At 38.7% G+C, this 20,276-nt stretch overlaps 1 protein-coding gene across 6 annotated transcripts in view; it reads right to left on the bottom strand.

Annotated features, from left to right (window-relative positions):
• The window catches only part of LOC135255413 (transmembrane 6 superfamily member 1-like), a 33,983-nt gene extending 25,774 nt beyond the window's left edge, over positions 1–8,209 (bottom strand). The window contains exons 1-10 of one of the 6 annotated variants that reach the window (XM_064336562.1): positions 8,075–8,209; positions 6,597–6,700; positions 5,599–5,696; positions 5,306–5,409; positions 4,568–4,650; positions 4,318–4,436; positions 3,751–3,855; positions 2,756–2,848; positions 2,518–2,637; positions 73–952 (exon numbers count right to left, since the gene is read on the bottom strand). In XM_064336562.1, the coding sequence (XP_064192632.1) occupies positions 764–952; positions 2,518–2,637; positions 2,756–2,848; positions 3,751–3,855; positions 4,318–4,436; positions 4,568–4,650; positions 5,306–5,409; positions 5,599–5,619 (834 nt within the window). In that variant the 5' untranslated portion in view covers positions 5,620–5,696; positions 6,597–6,700; positions 8,075–8,209 and the 3' untranslated portion in view covers positions 73–763. The other 5 variants (XM_064336564.1, XM_064336560.1, XM_064336558.1 and 2 more) reach the window with 5 other exon arrangements.
• Positions 8,210–20,276: the final 12,067 nt, after the last annotated feature.

Genomic DNA, 20,276 nt, shown 5'->3' with positions numbered 1-20,276 from the left:
GCACTGTTATGCTACAGTAATGGAATCTAAGGCACTATTGTGTGTGATATTTGAATGAAAAGCATAAACCCATTGAAATAAGTAATTTTACTGTTTCTTACAGATTTAAAAGTATCATTTACAGAATACATCTTGAGATCTATACATTTAACTGCTCCGTATCGCTGAATTTTACCAAATACAATGTTGCAAATATTTTTCAATTATCAAAGTTAAGTAGCCCCAGATACTTGTGTAGTACCACTGTTCTCCAAATGATGTTTATAAGAGTTCAAACTAAAAGTAAACCATAGAAACAAGACAGAAATATATTCTAACTCAATAAAAGTAGAAATCCAATATTAACCAGTGACAACAACTTAAAAATATATTTTTAAAAAATTTTAAAGCACAAAATAAGGTATCAAGTTTCCTTTCAGTGAAAAGGAATGTTTCACACTAGGAGAGGATGGAACCCAAAGTCTGGAGCCGAAGATGTGAGTGTTACACTGTAAGGTAGCCCTGCCACTAGCTGCCTATAATAACCAGATGGTCAGCTCCCATTCTTAAAGGGTCTCTCCACAATGTTGAATCTCATAGTGTTCTGATTCTGTGGCTCAAAATAATATATACATATATCTATATAAAGGAGTGTAGCTGAAGACAGAATGTCTATAGCTAGCTTAGCAGGAGACAGCAGAATCCTCTTTCTTTGTTATCAACCTGGATACAGTACAGTAGGAAAGCTATCTGTCTGGTTTGTACAGAATATCGGTGGTTCGATTCAGTCGTTTTTGTCCTGTCTGTGTTTTAGGAAGAAGTGGGGGCTGTTAACACAGCGGTAGCTGAGAATTTGGGGTATCAGGCCATACAGGGTGTTGACTATCAGGAAGAGGGTTTTGCCGGCTTCTGGGACTCTGTAGGTGAAGGGTGTCCTGGTGTGTAGGGAGGCACCGATGTGTGAGAACTGGGCCTACGGAAGAGAGGAAATGCCTTACAAGATTCAGAATGTCTCTACATTGATCCTTCCAGCAGCCATGCCAGTCTACTGCGGCCTTCTTGTGTGAAACAGCTGAAGCTGAGCAAGGGTGCTTAGAACTTGGATAGAAGAGCTCAGTGAAAAGTCGGTTTGCTGTCGGAAGTGGTGCTGATGGGCCAGCAATGGGCAGTCTTCCCTCTGCTTCAAGTAATATCCAATGTGCCAGTGCAGGGATGTTCTTTTTATTAAGACGTAAAACTATGGTCCCGACTCAGTGTGATCATTAAAGAACCCGTGTAACTTTTTGAAAGAGCTGGGGTGTTAACTATACTGTACTTCCACTACTGTACCCTGCCCCAGACAGTATTCTCTACCCACATTGATTTCCCAGGTTTTTACTGCAAAACAGAATTAAGCTCTCAATTGGTCTATCTGGACAGATGAAAGTTAATATTACTAAAATTGCTATTATCCATTACAATAATATTAACCATAGCGTAGCGTATAATTGGAATAATGGCTCTAACAATTATTATTACTCCTTCTTTATCTGGTATATTTCCCTATCTATGACAACATAAAAGGATTTCTGTCATACAGCCACACAATCTATTTATACATATTTTATTCACATGATCTTTTTCAATGTACACAGTGGAATCTGTGTGGCCTGGGACTTTGTTACTGTACTCTGTTTTAAACTCACTGAGTCAATAAAGGAAACTGTCAATAGCAACCCATCCAGCTGGAGACTATGGGGCCATGGTCTTATTTATAGCTTGAGCAGCTGGCATTTAAAGAATAGCACCACTGCTACATGTCGAAAGAAGGCCCCTGCTTTTGTCTCCCACACTGAATTCCATTACATCTTAAATTTAGGGGTTGAGAAGCACAGATTGGCTCAGGGATGGACACAGATTAATTTGGAAACTTGAGTCTTGTGATGATAGTAAGGGCATTGGTCAAAAGGGTTTTGTATGTCAGCTTTCAGTCAACCCGAGATCATAATCTTTGGTTTCTCGTTATATCTTGTTGATATTCAATAGATATTTCATTTCTACCTCGAGCCAGAAGAACTATGCTACAAGTTCATAATTTTGAAACATGTCACCAAAACATGACTGCTGGAGTCATTTGTACCAATTGGTAACAGCAATTATTGAATTGAAGGTAAATGTGGTTCACCACAATCCTGCAACTTGTCAGTATTGTGATACATTAAACCCAGGACTCCTTGTGCCAGAGTCACAATCCTCATTGACTGGATAAATATATCTGCGTTCAGAACATTTGTTGTTTTTAAAATGCCTTTTGCTGCCTGTCCATCAGTTGCCACAGGAATAATCACCATTCACCATTTTGAGCAATATGGCATGGAAAAAACTGTACTATATACCTATGCACAGCACCTTTCTCAAGGTGTGGTGTGCCCATTTTCTTAAATGAACCACATGGAGTGTCCTATACTTTTAAAAAATAAATTATAGTAAATAAAGTGAACAAATATATATTTAATATTATATATATATATATATATATATATATATATATAGACTCACTTGTGCTACTGCTCCGGAGTGTACCAGTGTCAGGTCAGGAATCCAGTCACAGCCTGGGACGACCAGTCCATAGAGCATTATCGTGTAGTACGGCACAGAGTAAAACATGTTTGCCAACATCTGCACCAGGGAAAGAATACATACAGTACATGCAAGTTACTCCATCAGTGTAACGTCCTGATTCACAGATTTTTTTTCAAAGACAGGAGATCCCAAAACAGGCCTTTTCTCATCTCACCTGGATTTTTGGATAGGCCGAAGGGTCTTTCAGGTAAGGCTCACAGCGCTGGACGTACTCCTGACACCACTGGGTTGGACAGTCCAGTGCAACCTGAGACAGAAGTGTCACAATCTTCGCTCCCTTGGTACCTCACTCATGCTGAACTAAGGAATGCGCTACACACGTGGTGGCATTTCAGATCTCACTTCATGTTCAGTGACTGTTTACAGGCGGAGGTCCCATGGGCTACGATTACAGTGCATTACTATAGTGACAAGGCATCATAAACAGGTGGTCCTCTGTGCAGTGCCCTTCCTTCATTCCAAACTCATGCCTTTTAGATCAGCTGCATCGCTATTATCTCCATTCAACTCTATCAATGCGACAGCAGGCGTTCTGTCTGTTAAAGTGCCACAACAGCAGTATATTTTACTATGAGTGGCACACACAGAAGACAAATTTCTCTCTTACTGTGTAAAAAACTGTTTTTTTCCCTTCTGGAATTGCCAATTTCACTCCTCTTATTGTTTCACCACTGACACCCATGCAAGGAGCTCTGTAGTGGAAGGCATCTGCCAATAAAGTTTTGGTGATCACTATTTCTATTTATCACTTTATAAACCATAGTACTACAGGACAAGTAAGGCTGTTTTGAGTAGGTATACATCTCCCCAATAACAAATAGTAGCCATCTGCTGCATTACTGGAAGGAACTAATGCAGCAGTAACTCTAAAAACTCCGGCCTACTTATACCCACCCAGCACTAGTGGGCCTATTGCCTCCTGTCACAGAGGATTCCAGTTCAAAGATGACTAACAGCATAGCCAAAGCGCAATCCTGCAACAGTAGTTTCTCAACTGAATCACTCAGCAGTCCATTAACAATATTTCTGGGCAGACATTAAAGCAATACATGCATTGAAGACCATATGAGTGTAATGCTGTCTTACTGTAAGCTCTTAACTGCATTTGTGAAATTGGTGTTATATAGGGAGCCCACTTATTGGTCTTACCAAACCTCTGAAGATGCAGAAAGCACTGGCAAGGATGAGGTAGATGGCAAAGATGAAATCCAGCGGTCTTTGCATCAGACTCTGCTTATGGACTTCCTGGATGCTCTACACAAATGAACATAGTTGACGGATAAATTCCTGTGTACGTATTTTCTCTATTCCAGTTCACACAGCATTTTCATTTCTGTATGTGTAATTCATGCAACCGTATTCGACAATGAAATTAGAGTTCATCTGGAGGTCCCAGTAAGTGAGACTGAAATGGTAACTCTCCCCAGAGCTTGTCTGCATAAAGGTCATTCACTAGGCAAGGCTGCTGGGTGATTTTTTTTTTCCCACACGCAAAAATGTATCTCCTTGGCAGAGATGCTACAGTTGTCGTCTGGATGATTCTCTTTATACCACTATATTTATACATAAAACATGTTGTTGGCATTTTTCCCAGAATAAGTGCTTAGGCAGAAAAATAATCTCACAAACACCCTAACCAGATTTTGGAACAAACCACAGATTCATCCATTCCTCGGTAGATAGTCCTTGCACATACGCCCAGACTGGGTCCCTCACCGTGGACAGTGCTTCCTGTGTGGGTGGCTGGCTGAAGACACGAAAACATGCCCACACGGAGATCAGGATGTACAATGAGTGTACAAAGAACAGGGGGCTCAGCTGGGTCCCATACTTTCCTGTAAGGAGGGAGTATATGGTCAGCTGCCATAGGCTACAAGGGCTTTGCTGGGTCACAGGCTAGATTAAGGTGAATATTCTAGCCATAACATCATGCTTTGGTGTTTTTAAATGTTATTCGTTTTCTTACCAACAACATTGCCAGGAATGTAGACTATTATGCGCATTAGGAAGGATCCCACCCAGTAGAGGCCAATAGCTCTGTAACTTGCCCTTTCAAGAAACAAGACACTTGTTTAATAACATAGTTGATTCAGCTTCTGTATTTGGAGTATTGGATAGCCACGCAGCAATGTATTTACACTGGCGTCTCTAAACTATGTCAGCAATTTTGACTCAGTACTTGACCTCACAGCTTTTTGTTTGTTTTTATTTAAAAGAATCAGTTAACAACTGACAATCAGCACAGAAAAAATAGGAGTGGAAAACGTGAATCGTGTCTGTTCAGTGGTACTTATATGGTCAAGACTCAGCAGTTCATAGAAGACAAAATTTCAGCTGTCTAGACTTTGATGCAGATTCACATGTATGTCTCTTTGCATTCAATTACTCTCATTCCTAAGCCAAGACAGCTCATGGAGGTCTTCATGATGTTCTATATGTGAGTCAGTTAGAGGTAATTATACACCTTCTGGGCAAGGATGTCTGTCCATTGAACATCTATTGATCCAGTTTCTCTTTATGGTAAGAAGATGAACCAACTGAAACGCTAGACATTAACAGGGCCTGCATTGACATGGACTCTTGTAATTTGTTTTTGAAACGTGATGTAATGTGCAATTGTACTGTCAAATATGAGGTCTAGACATATCACACAGGCTCTCACTGGCAGCTTTCTGGTAAACAGTAAATGCAAACACAGACATACCCCCAGGTTATTGCTGCAACCATCAGCAAGTACATGAGATAATGTGCACAGCCATCCCAGTAGGAAATCATATGTCCGTGTGCTGTGTTGATGTAAGGGTCTGCCTGGAACATGCATGTGAAATATTAACAACAGGGCATCATACTGCAGCATTACACTGCAGCCTGAGACTTGATTGTGTCATTTCAACATACAGTTTTCATAGACAGTTTTGCAGATGTATGTACAAATATAAAGTCTAAAGTCCTCATGATATTTAAAAATGACTTAAATCTATGATTAACAGTACATACCTCTTTTAAGTAAAAGGTCATAAATCCATCTATGATACCATCTTGCTCAAGTCCTATGATGAGGTTCACCACACTAAAGAATGCATATATTGCGTAAACTGGGGACAAAAGGCAAAATAACAACAAACACATGTTTATTTCACTTCTCTGTCACATCTTAGACGGCACTCTGCTTTAAAAGCTTTTATGGGGGAAATGGCAAAACCTTTCACAAGAATGACATAGAATACGAAATGTCACACACATGTATGAGCAGAAATCACTTAAAGGAAAATATAATACTAAAAAAGAATCTTTTGAATTTACACTTTAGTAAATGTAATTTGAAGGATTTGTTTATTACCCCCAAAAACACTGGTAAAAATGTATTTTTAGGGGTGCGTTCCCAGGGTAACTCGTCAAACCTAATTATCCTCACCAATTTTTTTTTTCAGATTAATGGCATTTATTTTCAATTTAGCTTAAATTCTGTCTTTCATTTCTCAGATTCACTCTAAATACAGACGATGTATTTAGATTTGTATCCCAAGTGCGATGTTTCACAAGCTTCCACGTGATTCCCTGTTCAGAAATACAACACACTAATGGTGTAGCACGCAGCTGTCAATAAAGGGTAGTAGTCTGTCTGTCATAACATTAGTGTTCAATCATTAATATGACAAAAAGATCTCCACAACACAAACTTTTTTTAAGAAAAGCCATGAAAAGGGGAATTGCACAAACTTTCTACAAAGCCATCATGTGAGAGAATCACATCTCTGGAAAAATCATCCCGTTCATAACTTGAAGAAAAGTAGCTATAATGCACCACTAGGAATAGTTATTAAATTGTTGAGGACACATAATTCAATAGCCATGTTTTTTTAACAGGATGACAAGCCCGCGATAAGAAATATGACATCCTCCGTCAGCAACAGAATCAAGTCCGTCCGGTGCTAATCTTTACACCTAGAATACAAAACCACATGCTCGTCGTTGTGAAAATCAAAATGACTTACCATAGAAAAGAGGATCTTTAGGTAGCTTTTTCCTTAACAAAATGCGAGCCGACGTTGCGATGACAAGTAAAATTAACGCCCCTGCCACAACAAGTGCTTCGGTGCTAGAAAACAGACAATCTTCCATGAAATGACATACTGTAACGAGAACGTGTAGTAGGATACGCGTATTAGCTACGTTACAACCGAATCGATTGAACCGATATTGGGCTAATGACATCCAGTGAAATGAAACATTATAGGCTATCTTGATTGTTAAAATGGTAGGCTATATGTTACTTCTAGTATGCGTATGCCATTAGCCTACAATATTCTAAAACTTGTACCTAGCACGGGCTATACAAACCGAGTAAATTGTTTGAGATAAATCTAAATAAGAACAATTGCTGCTCACCTGTTTGCATAAACTAAAAAGTTAAAGATGTATGAGATGGGTATTGACAGCATGGACAATACAAAAACTCCGGTTCCAGCTGACGCGTTCATCACTGTCTTTCGTGTTGCTCCCATTGCCTATCTCATTCGGACATTTCCGTGAAAGACACCGGTGTTCAAACCGTGAAAACGTTTTCGTCCCGTGCACATTGAGGCGGGGTAGAGATCAGAGGAACACTGATTATTACCAATCAAGTGTTTGTGTGCAGTGTTTAGCCTCCCAATAGCGCTCGAGTTAGGTCTGGCATGCGTGCCCTCTGCTATACTAGAAAAGGTTATCGCTGTCCAGCTTGGTCAGTACTGTGTGACATCTGAGTCTTCACATTCCTGAACATGATTCTAATACAGAGAGGTATAAATTTAGCCCTGTCAGAACCAACAAAAACACGACGTCAAACATCTGAATGCTAACAACCCGGATCGCAAATAATTTCTAGCAAGCGCCTATAATTAGGCTAAACACGCTGTCGATTCTGTCATTGTATTCGACCTACTGTTCCTTTAAAATGTTTTACTGCTTAAATATAGGCTATCATATGTTTAGGGTATTCTAGGCTATAACTGATCTCATTCATTCATTCATTCATTCATTCAAATTGTATTATCGCATGTTTGTCACACTTCGGATCTTTCGATAAAATGTCATATTATGCAAAGGCAAACAGAGTAAACATATTTTCAAAATGATTATTTAATTTATTTAATTTAAAAATTTATCAAACATCCATATGAAAAAGTAATCCCCCCCCCCTCCTAGTTACTCAATCATCTAAATAACCTAATTTAATTGATAATCAGCTTCAGCTGATTGAACACAGCCAGGCTTGATTGCAGCCAGTCCTGTTGAACCTAAACCTCACTCATATTGAACCTTACCATCAGAGTGAAATAGTCGCCACAAAGTTTCTACAAGCAAAATAATGCCACAATCAAAGGAAACGCCCAAAATTCTGAGAAGTTGTTAAAAGTAATCAGTCTGAAAAGGGTTACAAAGCCATTTCTAAGGCTTCGGGACTCCACAAAACCACTGTCAGAGCCATTACCTCCGAATGGAGAACCATTTCAACAGCGGTGAATCTTCCCATGAGTGGCCAGCCAGCCAAAATTTCTCCAAGGACACAGCAACTCATCCAGAAGTCACAAAAGATCCCAGAAGGACATTCAAAGAACTGCAGACCTCTCTGGCCTCAGCTAAGGTCAGTGTTCATGAGAAAGAGGCTGTGGAAAAATGTGATTCGTGGGAGAGTAGCAAGCCGGAAACCACTGCTAACCAAGAGAAACATCAGTGCTTGTTTCACATTTGCAAAAAAAATGTTTCATGGACAGACGAGTCAAAAGTGGAACTTTTTGGACGACATGGGTCCCATTATGTCTGGCATAAAGCAAATACAGCATTTCACAGTAAGAACATCATACCAACAGTCAAACATGGTGGTCGCAGTGTGATGGTGTAAGCTGCCTCAAGACCTGGACAACTTCTCATTTTTGAAGTAACCATGAAATCTGCTCTGTACCAGAACATTCTGAAGGAGAATGTCCAGTCATCTGTCCGTGTCTTGAAGCTGAAGCGTAATTGGGTTATGCAGCAAGACAATGATCCAAAACACAAAAGCAAGTCCACATCTGAATGGCTGAAAAGACTGAAAAGTTTTGGAGTGGCCTAGTCAAAGTCTTGAGTTGAACCCAATAGAGATGTTGTGGCGAGACCTCATATGAGCAGTTCATGCTTGAAAACCTACCAATTTATCTGAATGAACGCAGTTCTGCAAGGAAAGGGCTAAAATTCCTTCACATTGATGTGAAAGACTGATATCAAATTATAGAAAGCATTTAGTTGCAGTAGTTGCTGCTAAAGGCAGTGCAGCCAGTTTATTAAGTTGAAAGGGGGCAATTACTTTTTTACATGGGTGAGATGGGTGTTTGATACTTTTTTGTCTAATATTATATTTTGTCTAAAGTTCTGAAGCCATTCAGTGGGACACATATGCAATAATAGAGGAAATCAGGAATGGGCAAATACTTTTATCATAGCATTGCATATCTGATTTTTTTTTCCATCTAAGTTGGTTCTGGATAGAAAATTCTAACATAATTGAATTATTTTATTAAAATGATCAAACATACAGTACATTGATTAGAACCTGGAGCGTGGGGTGGACCCCCTTTTTAAAATAAATACTGCCTTTCCTTGTGGCTTGGTCGTTTGGTCAGCAGTTATGGCAAGAACAATATTGTCTTTAGTCACAATACTTGGTTTGTGTCTGTTACATGTAAACACCATATAGCTAAAAGCATGCAAATACGCGAAAACTCACCTGGAGCCTATCTTATTTTCATAAATTTCACAAAATGTATAAGATGCTGAACTGTGGTTATAGAGACGGTGGATCTTGACAGAAAACAAAAATTAGCCAAGTGGAGAGCATCTGAACTGCCAGGTGTCATTAGATATAGCTAAGAGCATAGTGTGGTGGGCCTACCGTGGGTTGGGAATTTGTTAAAATAACCAGGAGCCACAGTAGATACATACATTAGCTGCCACAATTATCAAACTGAATATGCAGGAGAGGACCCACCCTAAATTTGTTCTGTTTAGACTTCCTATGGCAAACCCTTTTAACATTTAATAGCTTTGCTTGACTATAATCACATTTTAGATATATACAAATGCATTTTAAGTAGTCATAATTACAGTGTGACCAGTCAGAATGATAATTCAAAATATCTACAATTATAAACCTACTAGTAAAATTGATAATTCAAGATATCTGACTAGTCAAAATACCTTTTAAGATATCTATAATGGCACCACAGACATCGTCATTCGACTTGTCACACATTCTAAAATCTGTCAATTGAAATTCTTTCAAACACGAAATGTAAGCCAGAGCTGTTGAATAGAAACATTAGCAAAAAAAAAGTGCCGCTCAGAGAACTATAAAAATGGCCAAAACAATGTGCGCTGCCATTGGCACACGCTCTTGTTTATCAGTATTGCACGCCAAGACTTCAGGGAGACTGCTTCGGCATTGGAAATAATTTACACTGCTTAGTGAGATGAGATTTTGAATATTAGTTACATTATGGCTGTTTTAACACTAAGTTATCTTGAAAAAGCATTTACGAACAGGGTCTCCTGCAGTTCAGTGTAATGAATTTAAATCATGTGTATTTTAAGCTTTCAGTTGTCCAGGGAATTTCATGCTTGCCTCGAAATTAATGTGGCAGTTTGTAGGTAATAATTTTAAGAACAGTGTTCTTAAAACACACTAATGGAAAATGGCACACCCTAAATTGATACACCCAGTAATGGAATGAAGATTCCAGCATGTTGAGAGTCGCTGGAAGTTGGAACCATTGCGTTGGATGAGTGCACTTCATTCCAGGTCAGGGGCTGGCAGACTGCAGGCACCCATACTCTAAAAAACTCTTGCACGATCAGGCAGTAACACCCTGCCATCTACTTTCATTGATCATGCTACAGCTAATTAAATAGCTGGCCTGAGCGGTTAGCAGTGACACAGTCAGCATTAAATAGAAACTGATAAAAAATCATCTAGTGGCATATGCATGGAGCTCAAATAGTCTGTGCCAAAAGTTGGTTCTGCTACATTCATTGTAGCTTTCGAGGGGAAAGACAACATTTTTCTTCTGGAGATATGGGAGATGACCATCACATTTCATGCAAGTCTTTGAATAGGATATAATGCAGAAACTATATAAATACTGTGGGAAATTTGATTACATTAGTCTCCGCTTTAGCCACAATGATTTACTAACTGAACTGTATGTGCACTGACTAATATTACTAATATAACATGTGGATAGGCAGACATTGGTATGGCACATTAGAATAAACATCCTTTCTAGGAAAAAAATTAAGGCACAGCTATGTTTGTTGAATCCCTGTACTAATTTCCTGTTTGTGCGGGTCCGGGTTTAAACACGTTCTCAGTAAACAGACTGCTTACCACTAACATTACTAGCTACCCCCCAAAAACCTAATAAATTGCAGAACAGATGGCTCAAGCTCAAATCAATGATACAAGACAAGAACAGAAGTGGATTAGATAATGACATTGTAGCAACACTAGATGCAGATGCTGTTTAATATGTCCTGAACCATCTCTGTTGGAAGCGAGCAGACCCTGCCAAGTGCATTGCTATGGGGTGCTGTTTGTAAAAAGTTGTACACTCTGATACACTGCTAAAAAAAGGACTTCAATTTTGAAATGTCACTCCTTTAAACATTTGGTGTAAAGATAGCTTTTTCAAGAGTAATGTTTTAAATTAATGCATGATTTAAAAATTCTACATTATACATGAATATAAATGGTAAATATAAATGTAAATATTACATGTATAATGTAACATGTAAATGTTAAATGTAAATGTTAAATGTAAAAACTAAAGCTGTGTTCGGAATGGTTCACTCATTCACTTCCTTCCTTTATGCTACATAGGGAAATCTACATAGAGCACTACAAAGGGATCCCATGGTGAAAAGAGAAGACTTTCAGACACTACCGGTTTTGAGCATGTTACTTAGCCATGCGCGAAGCTTGTATCAGGGGCTTGGTGAGCAAGCATGCAAGAAACAGTACCAATTTCTCTCATAATGTTTAAAAATGTGACATTTCAAATTGTAGTGCATTTTTTTACACTTGGCTATACTAAATGTGGAAAAATTGAGCAGGGTTTCAGAGCGTGCAACTTTTTACAAACAGCACCACATTCATTGCCAGGTCAACCAAGGTTAGCATTGCATTGCCAGCTGACATCTGCTGACATGCTGGACTGTTACTGGGCATAATAGACATTGATTTGATTGGATGTGATTTGGTATTGTATTACTTTTTCCTACTCAGTATATTTTACTACTACTTGTTTTGTACAGGTGTCATGCGTGTGCTGTAAATCTTTGAGGTAAATGGCCGTATTTTAATTTACTGCTCTCTCAAGTTCTTACGGAAAACAGTTCTTATGGTTCTACCACAACATTTGAATGTATTTGAAGCATTTATTAACAACTCAGGTGTTTCACCCTCACCTTAACATTAACTGTATGCATGATGGTATGGTTATTATTTACTTTGTTTTTACCATGCTTTTTTGGTAGAACATGTTTCAATTAGGCATGTCTGGAGCAATATTCCCTAGCTTTTATAGTATTATAAATGCCTCCCCAGATACTCTCATTCCCTATTTTTACTTTTTACATAATTCAATCTTACAATGGCTCCAGTTGAAAACTGTTATTCTCATTAATTTATGTATTCCTTCAACCCCACCTACAGCCATTCCTTTCCTGGTGTGCATATAGCATTGACATTTTTTATAATGGGGAGAAGAAGAATGGTTGTTTCTGGCTAGGGATTCCTTCTTATGTTTTACGCCTCGAACAAGAAAAGCTTTTCCTCCAGGGTAGAAGTGATGGTCAGCCATTACAGGGTCATTACATATCATATAAAAGTTCAGGCTGTGCTTGTGGACTATTTGATATTCAGCCTGCCTCATCTAGCATTGAAAATTAAGGGTAATTATCTCCCAGTTCAGTCATACGGTCTGAACCTTTCTGTGTGTCACTACACGCTACCATTTCCCCCTAATCCTGCAATCAATTAGCATTCACAGCAGGGGCTCCTCTCAACTGAGTGCTGTGATCTGCAACATGTTTTATATTTCATTATTAACCTTTCATAATTATGTGTTACAAAGTACTTAAATGACATTTATGAGCCAAATTACTGCACACAGTATAAAGGGGACGTAGTCTCACTTTATGGACTTGGTGTATTATGGTAATCATGCAGTATTTGTTTGGGGTGGGCATTGAAGGTTTTATGTACATAATATGTGGGTGGGTTTTGAGTTTGACATGACATCTATGCAGTCATATTTTAAGATGCCAGTACTTGGCACCGGTAAAAAAATATGAAGTCAGTAAGAAGCAATGCCCCTCCAGGAAAGTATCCCTATCTAAGATGTGTCTCTCAGTCATGTAGCTGTGGTGCACAGTGCTGTAATTGAAATGGGGTATGGATGGAATTCATGGCAATAGATGGAAATTAATTCTAAGAGAAAATGCCTTAAAGTTGTAGTTTTAGTTCTTAGTTCATCCACTAGAGGGAACATGCGTGCCACTGCTGAATACATGGTGACGTAAGTTTAAAAAATCTCTTTAAAAAACACAAGATCTGTGCCACACAGCTGATGCGGGTATTGAAGGATTTTGGTGTGTACTGTATACAGACACATGTATATATGCTCATTTGAAATGTTTGTAGTTGTTAGGGAAGTACAGAAGTTTAGTATTTGGAGTGAACAACAAATTGGCTAAGTTAATATAAATTAAATATTGACTATATAGTTCAGCAAGAAAATCTGATTTCTCCCAATATTTTCACAGTTCAATACTAGTGCTTGTAAAAAATCCCAAATAACTAGATTCCCCAAATGTTAGCATCTAAATTCATTTGCAGAGTATTATTCTGTCAAAGATGAGAAATTGAGAACCAAATAGTTCTGGTAGGTGGACCAGAATCCCCACAGTGTTTCTGTAGCTTTCTTTAGTTTCTTTAGTATGTTCTGTGAGCTCTATGATTAAATTGAGAACATTTTCCCTATTGGCTGTCTTCTGCATATTATGTCAGACTCAGCATTAATATAACTTGTTTTCTCAAAGCAATAAGCCATAATCACATTTTGAATTAAATGCTGAATCATCAAGTTAGCACTTCACCCTCATTCTAATCAACCTGTGATATCAGGTCTGGTTGTGTTTATTTGACTACAGAGCAGTAGCCAAATAAAAGAAGGAAACTAGCTACAGAGGATGGGAAAAGCTACCGACCTAGCATTACTCTGTGTCAAGAACTAAGTCACTCATGTTACCAGTATAAGTATTGTTTCCAAATCTTTTATTTAGCCACCTTTCTGTCCAAGCAACTTTTCCTTTGTGTGGTTAACAAATTAGTTCAAATTTTTCTCCGAGAAGGAGGATTATGGCACAATTTACTTCTTCAGTATAGTGATGAGATGAATGGTAAAATAAAGTAGAATTTTTATGACATTTGGATTGTTCTGCATTCTGGGGGAGGTCAGCAAATAGATGGGCTTGTGAACACTACACAGTAAAAACATCTCTTGTGCCTTACCTGCAGGCCACACTGACCAAGCTTAGTTTCCCAGGGCCCAGAACAGACCAACTGGTGAACTGAAGGTCAGACAACTGCTATAATACCACATAAAATAAAAATGACAAAAGATGTCAAAAAAGCGTCTGTGCATTAGCAAAGCATTTAATGTATGAAACTGTATGCTAATTTTGTGGCTAGATTTGCTTTTTAAGTTGAGATAAACTGGCATGTGGGGAATATGCCATTTTGAGAAAAGGCTATTTTGTGACAATTGTGTAGATGGTAGAGGTAGTAAATAATAATCTAAAATAACTATTTATGAATATTATTGATGATAATTCATTGATTGAATTCATGACATTAAAATAGTAATAGAAGCAAAATATCAAAATGTCCCAAAACCCAAAAACCCAAAATTGCCCTTAATCAGTGGTCTTCGATAGAACAAACTATACACGGAGTTCAGACAAGGATTTGCTCTTCTCTGGAGCAAGTGATGCCACCCACTCTTTCTTATCACTGCAGTCCACAAGTCAGGCTTGCTCAGACATGAATTGGAAGGAGAAGGACGATTCAAACGGCTTAATCGAGCAGCGGGGTCACAAGTGATGTTTCCGGCTGACTGAAACCCTCCTTTCCCAGTGCAGACACCAACTGTGTCAACCTGCGGGCTCACAGGCCACAGTAGCACTGGCACAATCTGGATTCCAAACCAGACCACTGGGCCCATCCATGTACTTGAACACTGCTTTAACCGGATGAGCCACCCAGCAACCCCATTGAAACGATCAAGTTTAGTTATGAGAATTAAGTTATTGGGAATTTTACTGTCTTTGCTATTCACAATTCATCACTAGTATGTGCTGAATGACTGTCAAACAGCAGTATTAAAGGGCCAGTTGCCTTTCATGCCCTTGGCCTTCCCCACCCCCTAATGTGGTTCCCCAACTTCCATTGGTTGCTCCCTACCTTAAAACACTTCTGAGCAGATGTGCTGTCAACAAGCCACAACAGAGCTGTGCATGACCTGTATGTCCACGGTTTAACCTGCAGTGTATAAAAACCTCTTTATATAGCTTCCTAACATTTTCCCTCTACACACTGGACTTAACAGCCTCATTTGCTGGTAATATTTTCAGTTGTTGGGGGAGGAAATTGGAGGTTACCTCCATAGCTGTGTATTTGAAAGCAAGTGGTAATTTTAGGCTGCTTGAATGAGACACACTGATGATTCCATAATCCTAAACACTTCTGAAACCAACAGTGAAAGACCAGAGTCATTACAGTCATCTGAGAAGAAGTGCTAACTGCAGAAACTGACAGAAGCCAAAATGTCACTGCTAGGACAACAGTGACTGCTGCAAATAAATTTTCCACCAGCCTCCTTATTTACCAAAACCTCTCTGAGAAAAAACAGACAGAATAAATCAATCTTAAACATCAATGCCAATACCGTATAGGCACGGTTCATGAACTGAAAAAGATAAATGGAGAAAAGTTGTACTGCACTTTCAGTGAACTTCACCACTGCTGTGCACACTCCTACAGACACTGAGCACTCACGGTGTATGGACAGCTTTACTTTCCATAGTTTGCAAGAGCCCACGATGTGCTTAAACTGAAACACAAGGGCAGGGCATGGGGCAGTCTTGTCAGTACACTCCACCCACCTATTTGAGAGATAAGGACTCCTTCAATCCCTGTCCTTGTTAAACAGCTTCATGTGGGATAATTACAGTAATGCCGCATATTCACTGTACAGTCAGGTTAGATTGCCTCCTGGATCAGAAAGATTACATGCTTTGCTTGTACAATACATTTTTTCTTGCTGATTTTCTTTCAAGTTAAAAAAAAAGATAATTGTTCACTTTTTTAAAGTGAAAATACATTTTTAAGTTACGTCTGGTATGTTTGCGATTGATTACTGTCTGCACAACACTACTGTTGTCTCAAATAATACATTCTTTCATGGGCGGGAGGAAAAAAACATCTCACAAAACACTGGTGTTAAATCCTTCTCAGGTCATTATGCATGAAAAGCAAACAACTACTAACTGGATTTATGTGGAGGCTGATGCAGACCAGCTGGTCCTGATTACATAATCACCTTTGATGTTTTAATGACAGTAACCTTCGGGACTGTCAGTTGTGTAATTACCCTAATGAAGAATAGCGTGGTTGCTGCTTCTTCCCTGGGCTGTGTTGGTATATGATGCATTTATTAAAGAATCATTTGTGTGGTTATGCCCCATCTCCCCCTATCTCTGTGCCTTTAAAAAAATGGCTGAATTTGATTGCCCTTAAGTCCACAATCCACTAATGAACTTCTTTACTTTATGTAAAAAATAACGTATTCACTTTTTTTACATAAAGTTTTATTTTTCATGGTTGACATCTTTCAACTTAAATTCCAGGTAGTGAAACAAATAAATATGACATGTACAGCATAAATAATAATGCACGATAATCCTGATCTGAAAATTTTACAACTTGCACATCACTAGCTCTGTTTACCCTTATTTTGAAGATCGAGTGTTGTAAGTGAAAAGGTTTTCTGAACTGATGCTGAGGTCGATGAGGTTTTGATGAGATGGACATAATATGTCTTAGCTCACTGTAATGCCAGGCTGAATAAGTTTTGAAAGCAAACTTATTACAATGGAGTCCAATCCAGTAATGATCTAAGCCAGGGGTGGGCAATTCCAGGTCCTGGAGGGCCGGTCCGTATGCAGATTTTTGTTTCCACCAATTACCCAGGCTACATGAGCTAATTGGCTGTATACACCAAAATTGGTTCACTTGTACATTAGATCACAGATCTTCAACTGTCATTCATACACTTATCAATAAATGTAGCTAAAATGTCACAAATGTAAACAATCTGAATTACATTTTAAATAATAATAATAATTATTATTATTATTATTATTGTTATTGTTGTTATTGTTATTGTTATTGTTATTGTTATTGTTATTGTTATTGTTATTATTATTTTTATTATTATTATTATTATATATAACAAATGTAGTAGTAGTAGAACTATTACAAGTAGTACCAGTAGTAATAGTAGTAGTGATCATAGTAGTAAGTAATATTTTTCTTATTTCTGTTTTACATTCTATTTTCTCAATGATCCCCAAACAGGAATCCAGGTGAATTCTGAATGAGTCCACCAACCTTTCTGTGAAGTTCAGCAATTACCTTCCAATCAACTCCCTCAGTTCCATCTATTCCCAGATCAGCTAACACTCACAGGCTCTTATTTTTCCAAGGGAGAATATTCTTGTGTATTATAAGCAATATTCTTGACAAACACTTGCCTCAGGGAGAATGTATCGCTGTGGAGAGTAAAAATAGACGAGAATGGAGAGAACAACAAATACAAAACAGAACGCTTCCTACTCAGCACGGGCAATGTGGGTGCTGCAGATCGTCCTGGATGTTAAATGTTCTTATAAATGAAAAAATGAAAATGAGAGCTGTAGTAATTTGTCTCTTTCTTTATGTACAGACCCGTGCCTCTAAACAAGAGAGCAAATGTTCAGTTTTCCAGAAGATGGGCACATGTATGCACAAATGGTACGGAGCAACATTTTCATGCTCAACTTCCCCCCCGAGAGCGCACAATAGCTCACCCTGTGCCCCCTACCCTTAACCAGATGTAGGTCGCTGTGTGCTGCAGGGGAGGTGGGGGTCGGCGGGAGAGAGATGGGCTCTGGGTTTCCATGTTGTGGCTGAGTACAGGCGACAGGGCCGCCAGCACATGTCTCCCTCCCTGTCACGTCTCATCTGCGGCTGAAACACAATATGAACTGTGACAGATGAACGTCCCAAGCACTAAGGGTACAACGAGGTACTGTACTCTCTGAACATTTTATTCTTAGAATTCCAACATGTTTAATCTCTCTTGCACAGATTTCATTTTACTTTAAAGGGGTAACATACAGCTGGACTTTATAACTTGAGCCACCTTTCCCCTTAAAAAAATCGGACAGTATAATATATGAAGACCAGGCATTCAAGTCGATGGACCACAGCTGCGATTTGACCTGAGATAAGCAGCTGTTTGGATATTTCTTTTCAGTTTCCTTGAGGACGCAGTTGTCTTAGAGAAAGCTCATTTAATCTGAATTGATAATGGTGATGACTGTAGCAGGCCTGCTGAGTTCCTGCGTCATTGCGATGCCCTTCTTCCTCCTCGTACATCTGATTCAGCTGGAGAAGAGCCACTGATGGGAACACTTAACCCTTCCCTTGCCCGAGCCCAGATTTCCTCCCCCTCTGCTCCCTCTGTTGGAATAAGTAAGTGTGGGCCATCCTTGGGAAAAGAATACATGACACAAATCTATAGCAAATGAGCTCTGAATAAATGATCATTGTTGGAATGGAATGACACTGAAACCAGAGCACAAAATCATTGCCTGTATATGTTTGACATTCTTAGGTGGAACACACTTGGTTTATACTAATATTTTTTATTGCACTCGGGTAATTGCAATGACTTGTCTTTATGTAACTGATACCTTAATTATTGAATAAACAGATGTGGATGAATGAATGAAAACAAAGGTATCAGTTTGTGAGTGAATGGTGCGTGTGTGTGTGTGCCCTGCGATAGATTGGCGGCCTGTCCAGGGTGTATTCCTGCCTCTCACCCAATGCACGCTGGGATAGGCTCCAGCTAGCTGGAGAATGTCAAAACTATTATCCAAGACGATGGATTTACCTTGATTCATCACCATAAGTCATGCATTAACACAATGCTTTTTCATGGACAGTAGACCTGCAGATTGCAGATTGCAAATAATGCTGCCCTGGTACTAAAGCAATCATGATTAATAGCTGGGCTTCTCAGATTTACAGAGATTTAAATATGTCTTCACAGCAATCTGCCACATAAAATTGCATTTGAACTACTTTCTCATTTGCACTTGCTAAGAAATGCAACAATGATGCCAAGTACCCTCGATACAGACATGGCACATTACCAGACTAAGTACTGATGGATCCCGTCTTTTCAAAGTTTTGTTTAAAGAGCTTGAGAAGTGGTGTGGAAAAACTGTGGTGTCTAACTGGGTTGTTATTGCACAATCAATTGATGGATCTTTAATAGCATGGGATCAACACTCATTAAAGAGCTCCATGTTATTTCTTTAGAAAAGTGAAAGCATCACCTAGAGCACTAACTTCACTGAATTAACAATTGCCATGGAAATAGAACAAAAACAGATGTTAAGTGAAAATCCAACTGTGCAGTGCATTTCATCAAATGTAAATTAATTGGAACAAGCCTTGGGTGTAATATAAAATAATAACTGTGCTTCAACTACAATTAAGACTTTCCATTTTGACAAGTTAGGCAAGGCGCTAGACTGCATTTATTCTCTTGAATATTTTACCGAATATTGTGTATTTATCGGTGGAGCTCTTCTGAAGGTGCCAATGACTTCACAAGGTGCATACTGTATATGGCTTCACAAGTATAAGGGAAAATCATTTTCACCAGAATATTTGCAGTAAGTCTGGGCCTGAAGCCATTTTCAATTCATAATTATATCCTTAAAAAAAGTCTATGTATGTTTTAATATGGCAGAAGGCAAATTCATATAATTATCCAGGTACTGTGTTACATGAGCTCAGATTAGCCTATTTAAAATTCGAAATGATTGTTCATATCCCAGTCAATCTATTTCGCAAAATAGATTCGAATTTTATTTTAGGTGCGATATGAGATTTCCATCATGTTGTTGTTGTTGTTGTTGTTGTAGTTGTTGTTGATGATGATGATGATGATGATAGTGGTGGTGATTATTTGTGTATTTACATTCGTAGCCTATACATGAAAAAACACTTCAGTTCATTACCGACAGTCAACTTAAAATTAAGTGATTAAGAGTGCTTGGCATCTGAAGACTACGCTGTGTGAAAGGTGAAAGGTATTAAATTTGAACTCGATAGTTCGTTATTGCGGTATAATTAATGACGACCATAAGTCAGTGCGTTCTGTTCAATATCAGTTTCTTCGTGGGGACGCATCAAATGTCGAAAGAACGCTTCACAATACTGTTAGGTTATCGCCCCTAGAGACTTCGCCCTAGCTTTTAGA

Source organism: Anguilla rostrata, chromosome 5 (genome assembly GCF_018555375.3).
Source record: "Anguilla rostrata isolate EN2019 chromosome 5, ASM1855537v3, whole genome shotgun sequence".
NCBI classification, from domain to species: Eukaryota; Metazoa; Chordata; class Actinopteri; order Anguilliformes; family Anguillidae; genus Anguilla; species Anguilla rostrata.
Note: the sequence above shows the minus strand (reverse complement) of the source record. Positions and strands in the feature narration are given on the sequence as shown.